We start from the raw sequence: 21,393 nt of genomic DNA on the forward strand, positions 1-21,393 counted from the left end.
AAGCTGATATTGATGTCAACAGCTGAGAGAGAAAAAAAAAACACCCCATCAGATTTAAGCTGAGCTCATCTTAGCTATTGCCAGTACAGCTAGCTCTTTTGCCAGCATCTCAGCTTTTCAAACATCAAAAAAGAATGAAGGAAGGAGGTAATTCTTAACTGGGTCTCCCTGTTCTCTATGGTGGGTTATATCCAAACCTCATTTATCATAAGGTTCATCATCTTTAGCATACATTAGTATAACTTCACCTTAGATTTAGTTAGCTCTTAAGGTTCACTTCCTACTGGATGAAAGGAGCTGGTGTATTTTCCATTAAGTATTTTACATACTTTGCTGTTCATGCTGTTGTGTATCAGATATAAAGAAAATTATATATGTTAACTTGGACAGAAATATAAAATTGATGTAAAAAATAGATATCTGTTCAAATATATCACACTGTAAAGAAAAAAATTATTATGATAACACACATTTGGTTTATGAATATCCACACAATACTTCCAGGAGTTATGAATGAATGAAAGAATAAATGTAATGCCCCAAATTTGGGTTTGGAAGCTATTGCTATGTTACTAACTACAGTGGTCCAGTTGGCTGGAGTGAGGGTGTCCATATGGATTGTACTTTTATGTATTTTACTTTTTGCTCTAAAAAGAATATTACAACTTGATGGGCTACTGAATAAGAAGACAACAAATATGTAATTATATTTTTCCATTAAAGGATGTGAAGCTGAGAAATGGGGCCCTTCCTGTAGCTTCCACTGCCCTTCCTGCACAAACAATGGCATTTGTCATGAAGATACTGGGGAATGCATCTGTCCTCCAGGTTTTATGGGAAAAACATGTGAGAAAGGTAAGTAATTAATACTTTCAGTGATTGCTTATTAATTTTAATTTAATTTCTGTTCTCAGTAAGAGAAATTGGCATATTATTGGGGGAAGCATCATATGAACTGCCTGGTTTTACTCTTGAAAGCTACAGCATTTACAACTGGTGCTAGAGACAGGACAGAGTTGGGTGAGATGAACTCTGAATTCTGTTCTGGCTGTTCTTGCAGCTGTGATGATCTTTAGAGGTGTCCTGCTTTGAAAAGAAAGGTGTGTGCTAGGGAAGAGCAGAGCCTTACCTTGAAATGGATCTAATAAACCCCTCCCTCTGAATTAGTATAATTTTGGATTAAGGGGCTCTCAGGCCCTCTCTGTTATTCCTGTTATAGGAATAACAGCTCTTTACTAGAGCTATACTATACTATATATATGTAACAAGGCAAACAAAACAACAGCTATGAAATTACCAACAAACAGCCCAGCCCAGGACCCCAGCAGCAGTTCTTCTGGCTGTGGACACCTTTCCTTTCCCCTGTGCTGCTGTTCCCATCCCACTGGCAGTCAGTGCCAGCAGCTCCCAGGAGCAGGGACAGATGCGGTGATCCCAGCGTGGCTGCGGGAGCGCTGGGGGTGACGGAGGCCGTGTCCCCATGGGAAGGGTGGAGGAGAGGCTCTGCTCACGGGTCCTTGGGGCGGTGTCGGTCCCGGTGCTCCAGCAGGATGCTTGGAGATGGCAGGCAGAAGGGGGAGAGTGTCTGAGCAGGGGTGTGGGGTCCCACAGCCGAGGAAAAGCAGCTCCCGGTGTTGGGATGGCAGGGCGAGGTTTTCCAGCAGCCATCCTCCTCTGAGAGCCAGAACGAGCAAGGGAGCAAGCAGCTGCACACACCTCTCCTTTACCTGCTTCTGATCTTGTGGTGTTCCCCCTCTTCCCCCTCTGCCCTGCTGGAGAGACTCCAAAAAGGGACAGGGAGCCTCTCCCTATCACTGGCCATCTTATCATGTCAATGGGAAAAAAATTCCAGACTGAGAGGAGAGGGGAGAAAAGAAAAAACCAACCCCCAACATTATCCACCTTGAATTTTCCCATACCAACATGTTACATCAAATTAAAATTTTTAAATTATAGACATCCATACAGTTACAGATACAGGCACAGTATTGTAGGTAGTTCACCCTAAAACAAGGTCTCCTTGGGGTATGCATCGGGTCTCTCCATCCCTTTGCATCACCTACCAGGTACAACCTGGTCCTTGAGCAAAAACCACCCCATGAATTGGATTGTCTTTGCTGGAGGCAGAGTTCACCCAAACAGTTTTTCCTAGCATACCTCTCATATGCACCACTGGAACCTTGTCCCCATCTGGTGTTCTCAAGGGCTCAGACTGGGCAGGGCCTGCTTGATTAGTGGAACCTCGGGTGTTCACTAACCATGTGGCCTTTGGTAGATTCATCTCCCAGTTCTTGAAAGTCCCCCCACCCAGTGCCTTCAAGGTGGTTTTAAGCAGCCCATTGCACCGTTCCACTTTCCCAGCCGCTGGTGCGTGATAAGGAATGTGGTACACCCACTCGATGCCGTGTTCTCTGGCCCAGGTATTTATGAGGCTGTTCTTGAAATGAGTCCCATTGTCTGACTCAATTCTCTCAGGGGTACCATGTCTCCAAAGGACTTGCTTTTCCAGGCCCAGGATGGTGTTGCAGGCAGTGGCATGAGGAACAGGGTAGGTCTCCAACCATCCAGTGGTGGCTTCTACCATGGTCAGCACGTAGTGCTTGCCTTGGCGTGTCTGAGGCAGTGTGATGTAGTCAATCTGCCAGGCCTCCCCATACTTATATTTGGGCTCATTGTGTTGGTGCTCCTCATTAGCCCGACTCTTGGGGACATGGGCATCTACATGACGGACCTTTACGGGTAGCTTCTCTACCCGACTGGCAATGTCTTTCCACTCATCAGCAGCCCAGATTGGTTTTCCCCTACGTTGCCAGTTAGCTTTTTTCCATCTTTCCAGCCAACCCCACAGAGCATTGGCTACCATCCATGAATCAGTGTAAAGGTAAAGCTTTGGCCACTTCTCTCTTTCAGCAATGTCCAGGGCCAGCTGAACAGCTTTGAGTTCAGCAAGTTGACTTGATCCACCTTCTCCTTCAGTAGCTTGTGCAACCTGTCGTGTGGGGCTCCATACGGCTGCTTTCCACTTCCGGTTCATCCCCACGATGCGACAGGAACCGTCAGTGAAAAGAGCGTAGCGAGTTTCATCTGCTGGCAGTTGGTTGTATGGTGGGGCTTCATCAGCCCGGGTCACCTGTTCTTGCTACTCTTTGTCAGTGAGACCAAAATTTTCACCTTCTGGCCAGTTTGTAATTATTTCCAAAATCCCAGGGCGACTTGGGTTTCCGATACGGGCGTGCTGTGTGATGAGGGCAATCCACTTGCTCCATGTGGCATCGGTGGCGTGGTGGGTAGAGGGGACCTTCCCTTTAAACATCCACCCCAGCACTGGTAGTCGGGGTGCCAGGAGGAGCTGTGCTTCTGTGCCAATCACCTCTGAGGCAGCTTGAACTCCTTCATAGGCAGCCAAGATCTCCTTCTCTGTTGGGGTGTAGTTGGCTTCAGACCCTCTGTAACTTCGGCTCCAGAATCCCAGAGGTCGGCCTCGGGTCTCACCAGGTACCTTCTGCCAAAGGCTTCAGGACAAGCCCTTGTTCCCGGCTGCAGAGTAGAGCACATTCTTCACCTCTGGTCCCGTCCTGACTGGGCCGAGGGCTACAGCATGAGCGATCTCCTGTTTGATCTGGGCAAAGGCTTGCTGCTGCTCAGGGCCTCAGTGGAATTCATTCTTCCTCCGGGTGACCAGGTAGAGAGGGCTCACGATCTGGCTGTACTCAGGAATGTGCATTCTCCAAAAGCCTATGGCACCTAGGAAAGCTTGTGTTTCCTTCTTGTTGGTTGGTGGAGACATCACGGTGATCTTATTGATGACCTCAGTGGGGATCTGGCGCCGCCCGTCTTGCCACTTTACTCCCAGGAACTGGATCTCTTGGGCAGGACCTTTGACTTTGCTCCTCTTGATGGCAAAACCAGCTCCCAGCAGAATCTGGATGATCTTCTTTCCTTTCTCAAATATTTCTATTGCCAGCTTCCCCCCCTCCCCTCGTGGAAAGGGTGGAGGAGAGACTCTGCTTACGGATCCTTGGAGTGTTGGTCCCAGTTCTCCAACAGGATGCTTGGAGATGGCAGGATGGAGCGGAGGAGCATCTGTGCAGGGGTGTGGGGTCCAACACCAGAAGAGTCAGCTCCTGGTGTTGGGATGGCATGGTGAGGTTTTCCAGAGGCCATCCTCCTCTGAGAGCCAAAACAAGCAAAAGTCAGCAACTGCCCCCAACTCTCCTTTACCTGCCCCTGATCTTACAGGGTTCCCCCTTCTTCTCCCCCACTGCTTTGCAAGAGAAACTCCAGAAAAGGTACAGGGAGCCTCCCCCTATCACTAGCCATCTTATCATGTCAATGGGAAAAAATTCCAGACAGAGAGGAGAGGGAAAAAAAGAAAAAAAAAACACCAACCCCCAACAAAAGGTCACTTCCAATCTGGGCTATCTTAGGATTCCCTTGAAATGAACATGCTCAGTGCTGCTGACTAACTTAAATGCACAGTAGTGCAGGACATCTTAAGTATACATTGGCGCTAGGAAATATGCTAGAGATCCCCTGGCTGGTTCTGAAGAGTCTGCTAATGTGCTCACAGGGTACTTTGTCTCTGTAGGGACAACAGTGCAAATCTTTGTTTTTGTGCAAACCTGTGTCTGTGGCAAGTAGTTTGTATTATGAAAAACTAGAGCTGGCATCACATTGCTTTGGCTTCTCCAAGCATCTTTTGGGTTCATTGCTGAATATGTACCCTTTTATCTGACTGAATTGCAGTGCTGCAAATACTAGAGCTAAGCTGTTGGAATAGTTGACACTTGAACCACTCCAGCACAGTGCTGTTCTTATCACAGAAGCAAAACCTTGACATCAGCAGTTTCATATGAATTCACCACTAAGAAGAATATTTGGGTTTCATGGCACTGCCTGTCCATTTTACATTTGAAAGGCTTGTAAACACAATTTATTGCTGATCTAAATTATTGCTGATTTATTGCCCCACAGATCTAAAGCAAGGATGCTTGGCTGACTGATCCTCACAGTGAGAAAATTGCTTGTTTCTACTGCCTGAACTTGATTATTAGAACAGTCAAACTGTGATTAGACAATTAGACAATTAGAACTGTGGCTTAAGTTGCTGTGGTTGTTAATATATCTAGTGTCTGAATTACCAAAGTGCTATTTTTAATTTAAATTAATATTTTCTCTTGTGTAATGTAGTATCATTAGAAGCACTAGCTCTTTCATGGACAATGCTGTTGGGTTATTCTTTCCCTCTCTCCCTTTTACAGCTTGTGGAGCCAACACATTTGGCAAAACATGTGAAGAGACCTGTAAAGAAAATTATGGCTGCAGAAACTTTATGTTCTGTCTACCAGATCCATACGGTTGTTCTTGTGCCACAGGATGGATGGGACTAGAATGTGATAAAGGTATACAAATAAAAAATAAAAAACTCAAAAACAAACCAAAACCAAAACCAACAAACAAAAAAATAGAGGGGATCCTTAATGTTCTGTGCACAGGAAATACAGAGGAGAGTAATAGATTATATATTTTGCACTCATGTAAAAAGTTTTTTTTCTGTAATGAGCCTGAAAAATAATGGAAGACATTTTTAGTACCTTTGCACTAACTGCAACATATGTACTTGCAGAATGCAAACCTGGGTTTTATGGGTCAGATTGCAAACTCAAATGCAATTGCCACAATCGAGGAACATGTGACAGATTTAAGGGCTGCATCTGCTCCTTCGGATGGCATGGTCTGCAATGTGAAAAAAAAGGTAAAGTAAGGTAGTAAATGGTTGTTCCCAGTGTAACTAAAACAGATCTTAATGCTGGTACAGCATTACCACTCCAGGCTTGTGTTCTTCATCCACCTTCTCCTTTCCAAGGGCACAGACACTTCTGTACAGCCTCATTGCAATACAGTATTTTTAAGCCTCTGACCTATATGTTGCATTTATCAGGATGATATTATTAGATTTCCAAGCTTTACTCATAGGACTTGACTGATCTTAACATCAGTCCCTGGTAGAAACTACACATCCAGCTTTTTGTATAAACTCATGGTATTTTACCATTGCTTACCTTTTAACTGCATGCATTCCTATACCATGAGATTCATGACCTGAAAGTGATGACTGAGACACTAACATCAGAGTTTAAAACTGCTCTGTCTCTCTGGGAGAAAGTCAAGTTTACAAAGCTGAACATACCTTGTCTCATTGGATTCAGTCAAGGTATTCTATCAGATGCGCTCAACATTTATTATTTTAGCTGGATAAATAAAGTAACAAATCCAATGCTGAACTTTTCAAGAACAGAAACAAATAGAGAAATAAGACTGTGATCCAACCAGACAAATTATACTGTTGTGATCTCTCTGGTCTTACAAACAGACAAAATAGAGCGCAAGTAGGTACTGTACATTCAGAACAAAATGTGTGCATGATTTTGCCATGGCTAGACTGTGCTTAAAATATCAACAAGAAAAAGAGGAGAGGGATCAGAAAAGCAAAGAATAGTGAACACAGGTCTTGTTCCTTCTCACATGATATATAAAATGATGTAAAAAGTTGATTTTGCAAAGCGTGATTCTTGTATATGCCCACATGAGGGAAGGCAGAACCAGATGCCTAAACTGCCTGCACAGCTAAACCCTTCTTTTTAAATGTCTGTTGGAAGGATGATGTAATACTATATATATACTGTAGGTTCAGCAGATCTTTCGCCTCAGATAATAAACTTACAAGATCCTGTGGAACTCAATTCTGGCGTCGAGTTCAAGCCATTTTGTATAGCAACAGGGATGCCACTTCCTAAATCTGAAGAATTCAAACTCTTGAAGCAAGATGGAACTGTCCTAAGGGTAGGCTCCTGATCAATTGCTTTTTGCTATTTCTAATGTTTATATTGACTTTATCTGTTAATACATACTATGCTTTTCACACATAATATGAAATTTTGGTATTCTGGGATACCCCATTAACTTCTCAGCATATATGAAAATATGGAGTTGTCCATTATAGATGCTTTTTATAGATATCACTAAATTCAAGGTATCATTGGAATATTTCAAAATGCCCAGATTTTTCAGGTCCTGGACATCTTTTGTAATTTCAGCCCGATGAAATTTCTACCAGTAATCGTTCTGAAGCCATGTTTAGAATTAATCGAATCCTGCCTGGTGATACAGGAACTTGGGTTTGCAGTGTGCAGACAGTAGCAGGAATGGCAGAGAAACCATTTCAAGTTACAGTCAAAGGTAAAAGCATTAACTTCTTCAAGTGTCTTTGTCTCTCTAATTTTAAGCACAGCCTTATACTCCAGTATGGCTGAGCTTTCTGTTCTCTTCACTGCCAGAAAATGCCTGAATAAATATTTACAGTTGGAATATGAAAAGAAAACCATATTAAGTAACATACTTATTATGTATATTGAATGAATAAATGTGATGATAAGGTTTAGAAGAAAACCAAGGATTTTTTAAAATATCTTAACTGTCAGCTTTAGCACGTAAAGCCTCATCTATTTTGTGAGAGTTTTAATAAGCATCTTTCATTTTTCTAAAGTTCTAGGAATAATTAGACTCTTACTGATATTGAGAGCTAAAAGCTTAGTTTAATACTTGTATTCTTGTTCAGTTCCTCCTGTGCCACAATATGCCCCGAGGCTGACAGATAGAGGACATAATTTTCTCATAATTGATATCAATGCTGAGTTGCATAATGGAGATGGACCTGTTGTGTCAACAAAACTTCTGTACAAGCCAGCAAAACGTTATCAGTCCTGGATGTCTGTGGAAGGTAAGAGGATGTTCTTTAATTCTCTTAAAGACAAACTTCACCTACCAACTGAAACATCATATGTTTCTGTTCTTGATTAGCCTCAAAAGATCCTACAGTGCATAGAATTTAAACCTTTTGTGACTGGATGTGTGACTGTTTATCACTATACAGAATGTTCATGTGGATGTGTTACACTAACAGTAGTCAAAAATGTATATTCACTTCAGGAAACAAAAGATTTTCCCCTCCTTCCATAGGATTAAGTGTACTCAGTATTGGGCCCAGCTGTTTTAAACTCCCATGAAAACAAAAGGTTTTCAAAAGCAGTGGGCAGTATGAAGACATGCTGGGGCATCTACTGTTGTGTTCATTGTGCCCCTAGTGAGACAAATTATTTACCAAAATATTTATCAGTAATGGTATGGGCAAAATGAAACCTACTTATGAGTTAGATGACCTCCTCCAGATATGCTTTCAAATTTTATGTATGGCCTTAAATACTACAGGAAACATTACAGGAACTTTAACAACAGCAGTTACTAAATCAGTATAACCCAAGATCTGTGTACAAAAAGAACATTGACTAGGCAACCAGTATTTTTTTATCCTGAAAGAAGGGCAGATGAAGCAACCTTTGGACTGGGCTGGAGCTCAACTTAAAAATATTTTTTTATACTTCTAATTAGTTTATCCTACTGAATCAAGAACAGCAACTAAAATGGGAACCTGAGTGTCTTACCTTGTATTTTCCAAACATTTTTATCCATAACGTATTTCAACATGGGCCATGGCTTTTTTTTCTTTTGACTTTTGTTGTCAGTAAAAGGCACAACTAAAAGACTGGACAATCTGGAACCCAAAACTGAGTATCAGTTCTGTGTTCAGCTGAGTCGGCAAGGGGAAGGTGGGGAAGGCCATCCTGGACCACAGGCCAGCTTCACAACAGCTGCACTTGGTAAGGCACCACCATGGCTTTTCACAAATGGGGTATTTCAGCTGTTTATCTATGTGGTCTCTTCCCTGATCTCTGCCATAATGCTTTCACTTGAGCAAAGAAGGTTACACTTGAAAACTTTTGTAGACTCTTTCAAAGGAATCTCAGGCAAAAGGATATTTAAAAAAAAAAGGGATAAGAAAAAAAAACCAAAAAAAAACAGACATGAAGAAAATAATGAAAAATTATGCCTTTTACATCAGAAAAAGGCAGAGCTATTATTTTTGCCAATTTAGAGATTTAGAGGGATCTGGGAAAGCAAAATATTTATATTTTGGCTGGTTATGCAGCAGGGCTGGAGATAAAAATCACTTTTTTACTGTCCTTCCTCTTTGTATTAGATCAATTTACTTTAAAAATGAAGATATTTTAACAAGCAGGAAATTTTTTAGTCTGTTTAGGATAGATCCCAAACTGAATACAGACATACAGAATAAATGAGGATTGCACCAGGACCTATCTAGCAAGACAACAGCTGTTGGCTTCTCACATCTAAAAAGTGCATCTGCAACACCAGTTCGTTGAAGATACAATTTTATTGGCACACCATCTGTTGATAAGATACTGTGGCACAATCAACATCTCTTAGATGTAACTTCTGCCAAATTATGTGGGATGGCTGAGAGAATTACCCTATGTCACCCCAAACTGGGGCAAGTGGTTGGGAATAACTGGTACTCCTATTTTAGCTTAGATACCAGACATGAAATGTTGTTCCCTGTTTCACTGTGGCTTTTCCAAGGTCTTCCTCCACCAGAAGGTATCACTCTCTTTCCAAAAAGTATGACATCATTGAATTTGTCATGGCATCCTTTAACACTGAGGACAGAGGATGATATTCGTGTTGAAGTGGAAAGGAAGAGCGTGAATGACAACGGTGATGAGAGCAGTGTTATTACTCAAGTGCCAGGAAATATGTCCACCTTGATCATTAAAGATCTTGAGCCTAGACAGCAATACATGTGCAGGGTACGGGTGAACACCAGGTCCCAAGGAGAATGGAGCAACTATCTGTATGCATGGACTTTCAGCGACAGTAAGTGCTGATTCACATCCTTCTGTTTAATTCATGTTACCCCCAGTGATCAGACTAATTGTCACTTGATGACTACATTAAGTGTAATCCTTTATTTTTTTTAACACTTAGTTCCTGATGATCGCTTGTGGTTGTTATTGATATTATTTGGAAAGCTCAGCGTCCAAAGGAGTTCTTCTGCTGCAAATTGTTGGGAACTATTAATGTAGGGGTTTTTTTAAATGGAGAAAAACAAGTTTGAGAATCCACATCTTCATTTCAATGCGACTCGTGCTTCTGACACAAGTAGCATTTTTATCTCCTCAGAATGATAAGCCATCAGAGTTCACTACTCCAAGCTCTTTTGTTACTCAGTTCGGCTATGACAATACAGAAATAGTCAGCACTTAAAGAAGAGAAGATACAATGCAATGTAAAACCCCTGTGAGAAAAGTGTAGTTAAGTGTGCTGCACCGAAGACCGCCCTTGAATTCCCTGAGTGTGAGCAGTGTGCTTTCACAACACCTCAACAAAGGCCCTATCTGAATGAAGTACCATCTGAACAGCTGTCCATCTGAATGGCTGATGGGTGACACTGCCCATATCACATACTGGAAAGGTGGGCTTCTTCCTCCTTAGAGGTCATGTAAGGAGGATCTCACTGAAATTCTACATGTATTAGTGGAAGTATCAGTGGCTGTCATGGGACACTCCACGTTCCTGAGCTCTGACACCAAACTGCACTGAGAAACACACAAGGGTACTGTTTTCCAGGGGAAGGCACTTAGCTTAGTATTCAGGGCTGCGTCCACAAGTATAGCACTCAGCCCTGCTGGTGGTTTTTTTATTAGATTTTTGGAAGTGTTGGTATCAATTTATTTTCTTTCTAACAGCCCAGCAGTTAATTGCTCTCTGAAGCAGTGAAAGCATGGGACATGAGAATTATAAGGGAATGATGCTTCCTTTTTTATTAATCTGAAAGCAAATATGGTGTGCTTGCATACAGCTCAGAGGATGTGTATCTTCATCCAAGAAAGTATATTGAATGCCACTCCAACCTCTGCTGGAAGTATGGAATACTGCTACAAGGATTACAGCACATCAAGATCATAAAATTATTGCATTCAGTTCCCATAGTTCAACAACAAATTCTGTTTAGCACAGCAAAAGCACCAAGGAAAATGTTTTGTTCTCTGTGGAAAGGAGAAAGAGGTGGATGTATACGCCAATGCCTTGTGTGTTTGTGTTTGTTCTCAGGAATCCCTCCTGCACCAAACAACATCAGGTTTTCTAACACCACAGACACATCCTCAGTCATCTCTTGGACAGCTGCTGAGGGTCATTCCATCTCCTCCATCATCATCAGCTACAAAATTTATGGCAAGGCTGAGCACAACCACATTGATATTATCATCAAGAACACCAGCATTACTCAATATCACCTCAAGGGCCTCGAGCCAGATACTGTGTACCAGGTTCAGATTAATGCTCAGAACAACATTGGCTTGAGCAACCCAAACACATCATTTGAACTGAAGACTCTTCCAGAAACTAAAGGTTAGTTAATCCACCACACTGGCTTTGCACAAACCAGAACTGGTTGTGTAAACTAAGTTTACAACCTGAGTTAGCTAAGACATTGTCATAATACTAATTTTTTAATCTGAGTTTTCTGTTGCTCTTAATTTTGACATACAACACAGCACCACCAAAGTTTAATTCTTAATTCACTGCATGCTAATGATGAAGTGATAACACTCACCATTTGTGTATATCCACTAAAAAGGGCCCTGTGACTCAAAAATTAAAGGAGCTGTATATAGCAAGACCATTAGATCACTGAATGTGGCCTCATCCCTGCTCTGACTGAATTCAACAGAATATGCAAGTGCTCATACATCTGAAATTCAGAACATCCAATGTTTCTGACATTTTTGGAAAACAAAGGGATGTATCCTTAGGTCTTTAAATAGTTTACAAGACAGGACTATTCAGTTACATGTTGCTAATGTATTGCTAAATTCAGAATAAGCTGAAAATGATGGCGAACTCTTATGTCCTTCCTCAACAGCTCCATATGAATCAAAAGGAGGCAAAATGCTGCTTATTGCTATCCTTGGCTCTGCAGGGATGACCTGTGTAACAATTCTCCTGGCCTTTCTCATCATGCTGCAGTTAAAGCGAGCCAACTTCCAGCGTCGAATGGCTCAGGCTTTCCAAAATGTGGTGGTGGGTTTCCAGCTTCCCTGTGTCAGTTTGGTTATTAACTTCAGCTCATCTTTTCCTGCTTTTTCTTCCAATTTATTTTTTTCTGGCTTTTCCAAACACTGTCTTCTCTTTATGTGTGGAATTTTTACTGTTGTAAAGCTTCTCTACTAGTGACCCCAAAGCTAAAACCAGCGCAGTTACAGATAAAACTTGACTTGAAGAAAGGTTTTCAGACCATTTGCTGTACTCCCTTTTCTGCCTTGTCACACTTGAGTATGATAAGTACCAAGCCAGGCAGAATAGAGGAGCATGTTCTGCCTCTATGAAGTCCTGCCTGATTTTGAAAACTGCCAAATATTTAATGTTGCATTTGAGCATCAGCAGCAGCTGATATATGCTCATCCATTTTCAACCTGGGAACAGTACACCAGGTTGTTATCTATCAATGATAACACCATAGTTTTGGCTGTGAGAAAATTGCTGAAGGTTTCAACATCACATGGAGATTTCTCTCTATACACATGTATGTATTTCTATCCTGCTGCAGTCTCTTAATCACTCTGCTTTCTGCTGCTTTTTTCTGCCTTCAGAGGGGAGCCTGTGGAGCAGAATGAAGCTGCCCCAAAGAGCTCCTTCATGTGTATCTAAATTAGTAGTTTCATGAACAGTGGTGGGGGTGCAGCCAATGATCTGATCAGTCTGCAGGCCACACAGAATAGCTTTGTCTCCAAGTTCAAACATTTTTCCCACGGCAGTATTTAATGACAATGTATAACTGAAGAGATGTCTCCTTAAGTATGGAGGAAGATTATTTCCTCTCTCATTGTGTTTCTTTGCTTCTTCTTGCCTCATATTTGGTACTCAGCCTGACCAGCAAAAGATTTAATTAAGCCTAATGTGAGATAAACCTCAAATCTGAGACTTATAACTGGTTTTGAGATCAGTTTTGAGATCACAATATTTTTGCCCATGTCCTTCATCTTCAAAATGATTATAAAATTGTTCAGGAGGTCAAGGTCTAAAAGGTACTTATAAACAAATTAAAAGCCCGATTAATTTTGTGGATCCAGGCAGAAATGCTTGTTGAACCTAAAGTAGGTGTAACTAATGTACTCACTCTTGTATATGTAAGAGATGGATTGAGATCTGTTTCTCTCTCTCCTTCTCTCTCCTCTCTCTCTCTCTCACTTTGTTTGTGTGTGTGTGTGTGTGTGTGTGTGTGTGTGTGTGTGTGTGTGTAGATGAGTGAGCAAAGGTATTTGGAAAATATAATCAGGGCACTGCTCAGTGAAGAAGAAATCACAGTTAATATCATGTGCTTAACTCTGTTGCAGAGGGAAGAGCCAGCTCTGCAGTTTAACTCAGGTACTCTGACTCTGAGCAGGAAAGCCAAAAACAGTCCAGATCCTACTATTTATCCAGTTCTTGAATGGAACGACATAAAATTTCAAGATGTGATTGGGGAAGGTAACTTTGGGCAAGTCCTGAAAGCACGCATTAAGAAAGATGGCTTACGCATGGATGCTGCAATAAAAAGGATGAAAGGTAGTAAAGACCAGGGATTCTCTGACTAAAGAATTTTATTGATTGTATACTCCAAATGTTTCTCTGACATATAAAATGCTTAGTATCCTTCTTATCAAGCTAAAATAAATATTCAAAATTGCTAATTAAATTGTATCAGGTGTAACTATGCCAAGATTTGTCAAAGACTGTATTTCTGCTGGGTAAAGTTGGTTTCTATTTCTCCTCAGTGGTTGATATAATTAACTATGGTGTATTTTTCAATTCACAGATCAGTATGAGCCTCACATGAGTTCATCTGCAAGGCAAGATGCATTGGATAGATAGGTGTAGAGAGCTAGTCTTGTTTTGCTTGTTCAATTTAGCTATTCAGAGACAACTGCATCTATGCATCTATATATACACATACCAGGGGGATGATCATTAATTTTCTTTTTATTCATTGGGCATGACAGCTACCTACAATACTGCAAGAATGGCCATGTTTTATTGTAATTCACTAGGTCATTTAATCATTATCTTGGTCATTATCCTGGCAAATTGAAAATCTTGGCAAATTGAAAAACACTTTTAATTGTGATGATTAATCTTAAAATAACCAGGGTCTGCATATGGGCAGAAATAATCAACAACACACATCTGGAAGGATTTTTAAGCAGCTACTTTTCATAAAATCTGCCACAACATTTTATAGTCTCAGGTAAGAAGGAGAGTGATAGGGTGTGGTAAGATGCTTCCTTTCTCTGCAGATAACTTCTACAGTCACTAGTTTTTTCACATTTTTTTTTCCTCTGTTTGAAAAATCCTACCGTTTTCTGTAAATACTCACATGAGTGAGTATCTTACAGTTCTCTTTCTACTGGGATTGAAACACCAGGGGTCCAAGCAACTCGGAGTCCTCATAATTTAAAAAAATATTGTTAAAAGTCAGTTCAAAATAAACCATAAATGCATGCTTTTTTGATTTTTCAGAGTATGCTTCTAAAGATGATCACAGAGATTTTGCTGGAGAACTTGAAGTTCTTTGTAAACTTGGACATCATCCCAACATCATCAATCTTTTGGGAGCATGTGAACATAGGGGTAAGATACAGCTGAACGCATGCACTTTAAAAATCAGTCTTAAAAAAACATCTCACAATATAGCCCACACAGCCCAGAAAAATACTAGCAGGTCTGTGTACAAGATTTGTTAAAAGGTCAGATAAACTGGTGTTTGGATCTGCAAGCCTACATGAATACTCAGAAATTATGTTCAACACTAACTCTAAATTCTTCTCTACTCCTACAAATTAGCCTGCTGGATATTTCTCTGCAGTCTGTTTTATGTTTATTTCTTTTTTTCACTCATGGTAGTGTAAATTTGCAAAGACTATTACTGACTCTCTCTTACTTTGCGATATGCTCACTATCTGATGTTTCAATAGGATATCTTTACCTTGCTATTGAATATGCCCCCCATGGAAATTTACTGGACTTCCTTCGGAAAAGCAGAGTACTAGAGACAGACCCGGCATTTGCTATTGCCAACAGTACTGCATCTACACTTTCCTCTCAGCAACTTCTTCATTTTGCAGCAGATGTTGCCAGAGGGATGGACTACTTGAGCCAGAAACAGGTCAGTCTTCAACTCCCTACCCACTGAAAGCATGGCAAATACTTCTCAGGGAATATGCCCTTTAATTAAATTAATTTCTAATTGTAGCTTCTATAGCACACACTGAATGAGATTTATTTGGTTGTCTCTATTTAAACCTATCAAATAATATGTAATGGGGAATCATGAAAGAGACATTAAAACTTAAAACAAAATGGTAGTTAACTGCTTTCATTTTCAAATAAAGTTGAAAATGTTCTTGTTAGTAACATACCAAGGCAATTTCTTTGGCTTATATTCTTATTCCAAATGTTGGCATTTTTTTAATATAGCAGTGAAGTAATACATGTAAAATTCAATTATACTGATTTCCTTATTACATTATCATCATCATTATCATCATCATCATCATTTTAGTTTATTCATCGAGATTTGGCAGCAAGAAATATCTTGGTTGGAGAAAATTATGTTGCAAAAATAGCTGACTTTGGCTTATCAAGAGGTCAAGAAGTTTATGTTAAAAAGACCATGGTAAGGATCAAAACAAATTGATACAATCTGTTTTCTTAGTTTTGCTTTTCTATTTCTGTGTTTTCATATGAGCGAAAAATGCAAACTTACGGGCATTACAGAACTGATTATTTAAATTTTATTAATTACTATAAAATATGCATGTTTATTAATATACACATAAATACATCTACTTGTAAATAAATCCTATACCATGTCTATAATATAAAATGCAATTTTAGATTATTTATATCAATATGGATGACAGGAGAATAGATGAGTCAAGCTGGTCTATTTCTATTGAAAGGCCAAAGTTATCAAGAAGGTAATCAGATGTATATCAGGATGTGCCCAGAGTTAATGCTTTGAAAGATCTGAAAGAGGAAGATATGTAAAAAGCATCATGTAGCTATAGACTAGAAATAGCCCTGTGTTGTCAAGGCAACAGGATGGTCAGAGGCATCATCTGATTTCACATTTCATCTTGATGCTGATTGGATAATTTTTTTATTAGCTTTCATGTGAACTGTTCCTTTGGGACGCAAATGCTATCATCATAGGATCATGGAATGATTTGTTTGGAGAGGTAACTTCAAGACCTTCTAGTTCCAACCTCGCCTTTCACTAGACCAGGCTGCTCAGAGCCCCATCCAGCTTGGTCTTGAACACTCCCACAGCCACAACTTCTCTGGGCAACCTGTTCCAGTGTCTCACCACTCTCACAATAAAGAATTTATTCTGTAAAACTGCACAAGTTTAGCAAGTTTATTTACCTGATAAAGTTTGCTTGCATAAAGTCAGTTTTCATTAAGGTAACTTAGAAGGATTGTTGGCATGCAAACTACAATATTGCTATACCAGGAACTGAAAAATAAACTTTCATGAAATAATTTCCAGGGACGGCTTCCAGTGAGATGGATGGCAATTGAATCCTTGAATTACAGTGTTTACACCACTAACAGTGATGTGTAAGTATGTGTTCAAGTGGCATTTTTAAAACAAATAAATGTGTTTCCATATCAAGGAAAGTTTGACAGATATCATGAGACATCCACTCTAAACTCAAAATCCTAAGTAGTCATGTTAACATAAGTGGTCAATGGAAGAAAAAAAAAACCATACCCATAACAAAAAAGTTGTATTTCTTTCTTCATCAGAGTCTGAGCAAGTTCTGCATTCACAAGCTATTTGAATGTGCCCCACTACTTTAGCTGCACTTCTAATTCAAAGTTGGAGACCTGATGAATATTTGGGAAACCCAGAGGAAATCTATATTTTATTTAGGAACCTAGAAATTGTATTTGGAAAAGCCATTCTCTAATTACAGTATTTGCTGAAAGATGACAACCTGATAAAGGTCTTTGGTTGACTCATAGTGAATTAATTTGGCTGATTTTCCTGCTTTCTGATTCTACAAGCCCCATAATTGTACAAAACTTTATAAAAAAAACAGAAAAACATATCACACTTCCCTGTATTCCCTGAATACTAGAAAAACTACCTACCATTTTGAAACATTAATTCTTGTTGCACTCTTCTTGCACTTCATAATATCCCTCTGTTGCAGATGGTCATACGGTGTCCTCTTATGGGAAATTGTTAGTTTAGGTAAGTGTCTGATTTTGTACTGCACAAATAAACAATCTGCACCAAGATAGCTCTATTCACTCAATCTTTTAAAAATTATTGCTTCACAATAGTTTTCAATTTCCTTTCTGTTTTATTTGACTACAGTTTATTTAGGTTCAGTAGGCTTGGAAATGCAATTGTCAAATTTTCAATTCAGGTACCATACCATTTGAAATGAGAAAGAACCATAATGAGCATGTTTTCATTACACTGTAAAACCCAGGCCATACCTAAGTAGAAATTCCAGGATATCATATTATATATAGCCTTAATACGTTCTGAGTTTGGTGGGTGGCTTTTCCTCAGCTTTCCTGCATTTTAAATCAAGACTTCTATTTTAATGATATTGCAGGGTGGAGAACTAGTTACCTCCTACTCCAAATATTCATTAGGAAAATTTTTGAACATTAACCTTCAAATAAAATTTAGAGTTGATTTCTGCAGACACCTCTACCCATCATGTTTGTGATACAGCCTTGCACCACTCAAAATCATTGTGTTACACCTCTCTTGTGATTTGCCCTGGAGGTGTGCCCATGGTCTGCAGGCCAGGAGATGCTACTGTCTGAGGTGCACATTGCCAACCGGACTCTGGATTTCTGATTTGTTCCTGGCTTTCCTTACTAAATGGGTATGCACTAGATATGGATGCAGTGTGGAAAATCAAGAGTCTAAGTGGCCAAATAGCTGCAGAAATGGGCAAAAAGCAGCTGACATTAAGAACTCCATGAGTCCATACCAGATCTTATTATGATGATGCTAATGAAGGAATGACTTGCCCAGTGACATCGACGCTATTGAAGAAACACTTTGAATTCTATCAGATCATGGCCCTCAGACTTGTAGAGAAAATTAGGTCGGCCACTGAGAAAATTGACACTTAGTTTTCTTATTCTCCTCCATATTGTGCATCAAGCAGTAAGGAAGCATCAACAATAAAAATGCAGCTGCAAAATATCCCCTAATTTTGGATTAATTTAGCTGTCACTATGTCAGTCATACCTTTCAATTTCTACTATGAAATTAAACTTTCTTTTACTAAAACCTGCTTCTGTTCATGACAACGGGTAAACTTTAGGTGGAACACCATATTGTGGAATGACATGTGCAGAACTATATGAAAAACTCCCTCAAGGGTACCGACTGGAAAAGCCTCTTAACTGTGACGATGAAGTGTGAGTATTGCCTCAGAAAAAAAAAAAAAAACAAAAACAGAAAAAAAACAGAGAAAAAAACAGAAAAACAGAAAAAAACCCCCAGAATAACAGAACCTCAGCTACAGAAAATAGATGTTTCTACAAGAAACCAACAAACAATATTTTTCCTGGAAATTATAAAAACTACATTAAAATAATTTAAAAGTGCACAAGTCCTTCTCTACACAGGATACACCGTTAATACTTTCCATTAATACTTTCCTAAGCTCTCCATTTCAGCCAGTTATCCTGTTCCACAACATGCCAGGGTTTTAGCTCAAATAGCTTTTTGATTATTCTGGAGTAAAATAAGTTCTTTTCAGTAACCAACTATTTAAAATGTAACTTCAGCTATGCAGAAATCCATTTCCCTCTGAAAAGTGGCATGGGCACAATCCTTAAATTATCAAAAATTTGTAACTTTAATGTATGTACCTAAACTATCAAATGCTGTATTGGATTTTTAAAGGTATGACCTAATGAGACAGTGCTGGAAAGAGAAACCATATGAAAGACCATCATTTGCTCAGATACTGGTGTCACTGAACAGGATGTTAGAAGACAGGAAGGTAAGAATAAAACTCTGTTATATACATATATATACACATATACACACATACATATATATATATATATATGTATATATACACTTAAAATAATTTCAATATTATTTAGGGTTCTTGAGGTAATGCACCTTGCATCACACCTTCTCTGTTTATTTTCTTTCCAGACCTATGTGAATACTACTCTGTACGAGAAATTTACTTATGCAGGCATTGATTGCTCCGCTGAAGAAGCTGCTTAAGACACGAAAAATCTTCATTCATCAGTGATGTATTACAGAAAACCAAAATTCAATCTGCTGGAGTCCAAAATGTGATGTGCTGTGTAGAACTGTGTATAGCTCTAACTATATATAATACAGCAATACTGTTTTACCACAGTTATTTGTGTGTATTTCACACAGTAACCTCTGCCTTCACAGGCTGTATAAGTGTATATACTGTTTAAAGCAGGTTTAGACTGAAGTCATGAAATCTGTAGGGTTTTCTTTTTTTCCTATTCATGTAGATATGTCTACATACATATTGTAATGCATTAGGTATTGCCATCTTAGAAGTATTGTTTTATATTTTCCAAGAGCTACTCATAGCAAAGTGGTAACTTATTGCAGTATTCCCTAAATATTTCATTGTGTTTGAAATAAAAATGCTGGGCAGTTGCAGTGCAACAATGGCAGTTGTAAGCCAGTGTGCTCAAACAAGGATAATTAAGACAGACTCCTGTTTGAATGCAAAAGTTAGCTAGTAGAAATAATCTACTCAAAATTCTGTTGACACTCATAAGGCATGCTCTTGCTCTTTCATTGCCTAGTATGACTGTCATTTTGCCCATATGCAAAATATACATATATTTTGAAGTGTTTAATGCTATCAGAGGCAGCCATACAACCATATTCAAGAAGCGTAGTCTTAAGGAGCCTACTACGTATTGTAAACCACATTTTTACAACTCGCCTGGATATACGTGAGATTTATTCCATTTGTATTTAATTTAAAAATTTCACTACATAACTATAAATTACTACCTGTTATATACAAGCAGGGCTTACTTATTTTTATTTTATCCTCTCATTCTATCTGTAGTGTGGTATGGCCTCTTAAAAATATCCTACTCCAATGCTTCAAAACAGTGATATTTGACCTGCCAGAAAGGTCCCTAGTCCTTAGGTAAGACAAACAGAGGCAGGATTTGCTTCAGCTTCTGGTGTCAAGCCAAGTACAAGGGATTTGGCAGATTTACCCTATCCAAATTTCACAGGTTAGCCAACTTCATGTTTTGCACATATGTTCCCCTCTTGCCCTTGACTTACCAGCTCATGACTGTCCATCAGTCCACAGTGACTTCCCACTTGGATGTAACAGCTCATCCCCTAAGACTTGGAGAAAGATGCTTGAAAGAGTGCAAGATTTCCCCTTCTGATTCTTACTTCTGGATGGGTATGTGATTGGTTACAAGGTGGGGGTACCACAGCAGAAAATAGAGTAACATTAATGACATACACCGGACTAACTCAAACAGAAGCACCAAGAGCCCTATTAAAAGAGAAGAAGCCAACAAACAAGGGTGCTGAGATGACTTGTGTGGCCTTGAGATAGGCAGAACCTGCACTGTAAACCAGGTGCTAGATGTAAACTAGGAGTTTATTGTTGGGGATTAAAATAAGTTTACTTATAGAATATTAGAAATTATCTGTGTAGGTTTATGTTTAATTGTAACTTGCTTTCACCTTATCTTGAGAGAGTTCCCTGCTCAAAACTTAGTGTAGGTGTACTTTAAATTAACTCTGTTATCATAATGGCTGAGCAGGGGAGAAAACAAAGACTGGTTGTCTTCAGGTAAGGGCTGAGACCCTGGAGGGCCCCAAGACTGCCCCAAGAAGAGCAGTTAATGGCACATGAACATGGAGAATCCAGTGAGGTGTTAGAAGACCCCAGACCATAAATCACAATAGGACTAAGAGGCCCATGAAGGGCATGTGACAAATGCGTGAAGGTCGGGTGCACAGACTGTAAGGGTATAAAGGCCCAGGGATTTCTTTGGTCAGGGTTCCTCTCTGGTGGCACCCAGCTCAAACTGAAATAAACTGACTCTGCCTTAGAAACCAGGGTCTGATCTCTTCTTTAACCTTTACAAAGACCACACTCATTCACTGCTGGAGCACTAGAGAAAAGGACAGATAGAAAACAAAACAAAAAAAAAAAGAGAGAGAGAGAGAAATCCTACCACATTTTTCAAAAGAGACTACTTGGCCAGTGGTCTTTGAAGCATGGACATTGCAATTGATTGTGGTTGAACTACATTCCTACCGGTCAGTGAGGTGAATAAAAATGTATCTCCACGGGTACATTTCTAGACTTCCAGGCAGAGCTGGCTAACAACATCTGCTAAAATTGC

The 21,393-nt window shown here is 39.6% G+C and overlaps 1 protein-coding gene across 1 annotated transcript in view; it reads left to right on the forward strand.

Moving 5' to 3' along the window:
• Window positions 1–19,240, forward strand: part of TEK (TEK receptor tyrosine kinase) — a 46,872-nt gene extending 27,632 nt beyond the window's left edge. Inside the window, exons 6-24 of the mRNA XM_062513883.1 lie at window positions 724–855; window positions 5,262–5,402; window positions 5,627–5,755; window positions 6,689–6,843; window positions 7,098–7,239; window positions 7,619–7,780; window positions 8,583–8,717; window positions 9,499–9,792; window positions 11,029–11,328; window positions 11,843–12,000; window positions 13,314–13,524; window positions 14,476–14,586; window positions 14,931–15,121; window positions 15,518–15,631; window positions 16,508–16,578; window positions 17,178–17,218; window positions 18,318–18,414; window positions 18,905–19,004; window positions 19,166–19,240. Coding sequence (XP_062369867.1) covers window positions 724–855; window positions 5,262–5,402; window positions 5,627–5,755; window positions 6,689–6,843; window positions 7,098–7,239; window positions 7,619–7,780; window positions 8,583–8,717; window positions 9,499–9,792; window positions 11,029–11,328; window positions 11,843–12,000; window positions 13,314–13,524; window positions 14,476–14,586; window positions 14,931–15,121; window positions 15,518–15,631; window positions 16,508–16,578; window positions 17,178–17,218; window positions 18,318–18,414; window positions 18,905–19,004; window positions 19,166–19,240 — 2,759 coding nt within the window. The remainder of the gene's footprint in view (window positions 1–723; window positions 856–5,261; window positions 5,403–5,626; window positions 5,756–6,688; window positions 6,844–7,097; window positions 7,240–7,618; window positions 7,781–8,582; window positions 8,718–9,498; window positions 9,793–11,028; window positions 11,329–11,842; window positions 12,001–13,313; window positions 13,525–14,475; window positions 14,587–14,930; window positions 15,122–15,517; window positions 15,632–16,507; window positions 16,579–17,177; window positions 17,219–18,317; window positions 18,415–18,904; window positions 19,005–19,165) is intronic.
• Window positions 19,241–21,393: the final 2,153 nt, after the last annotated feature.

The sequence above is a fragment of the Cinclus cinclus genome, chromosome Z, assembly GCF_963662255.1.
Source record: "Cinclus cinclus chromosome Z, bCinCin1.1, whole genome shotgun sequence".
Classification (NCBI taxonomy): domain Eukaryota; kingdom Metazoa; phylum Chordata; class Aves; order Passeriformes; family Cinclidae; genus Cinclus; species Cinclus cinclus.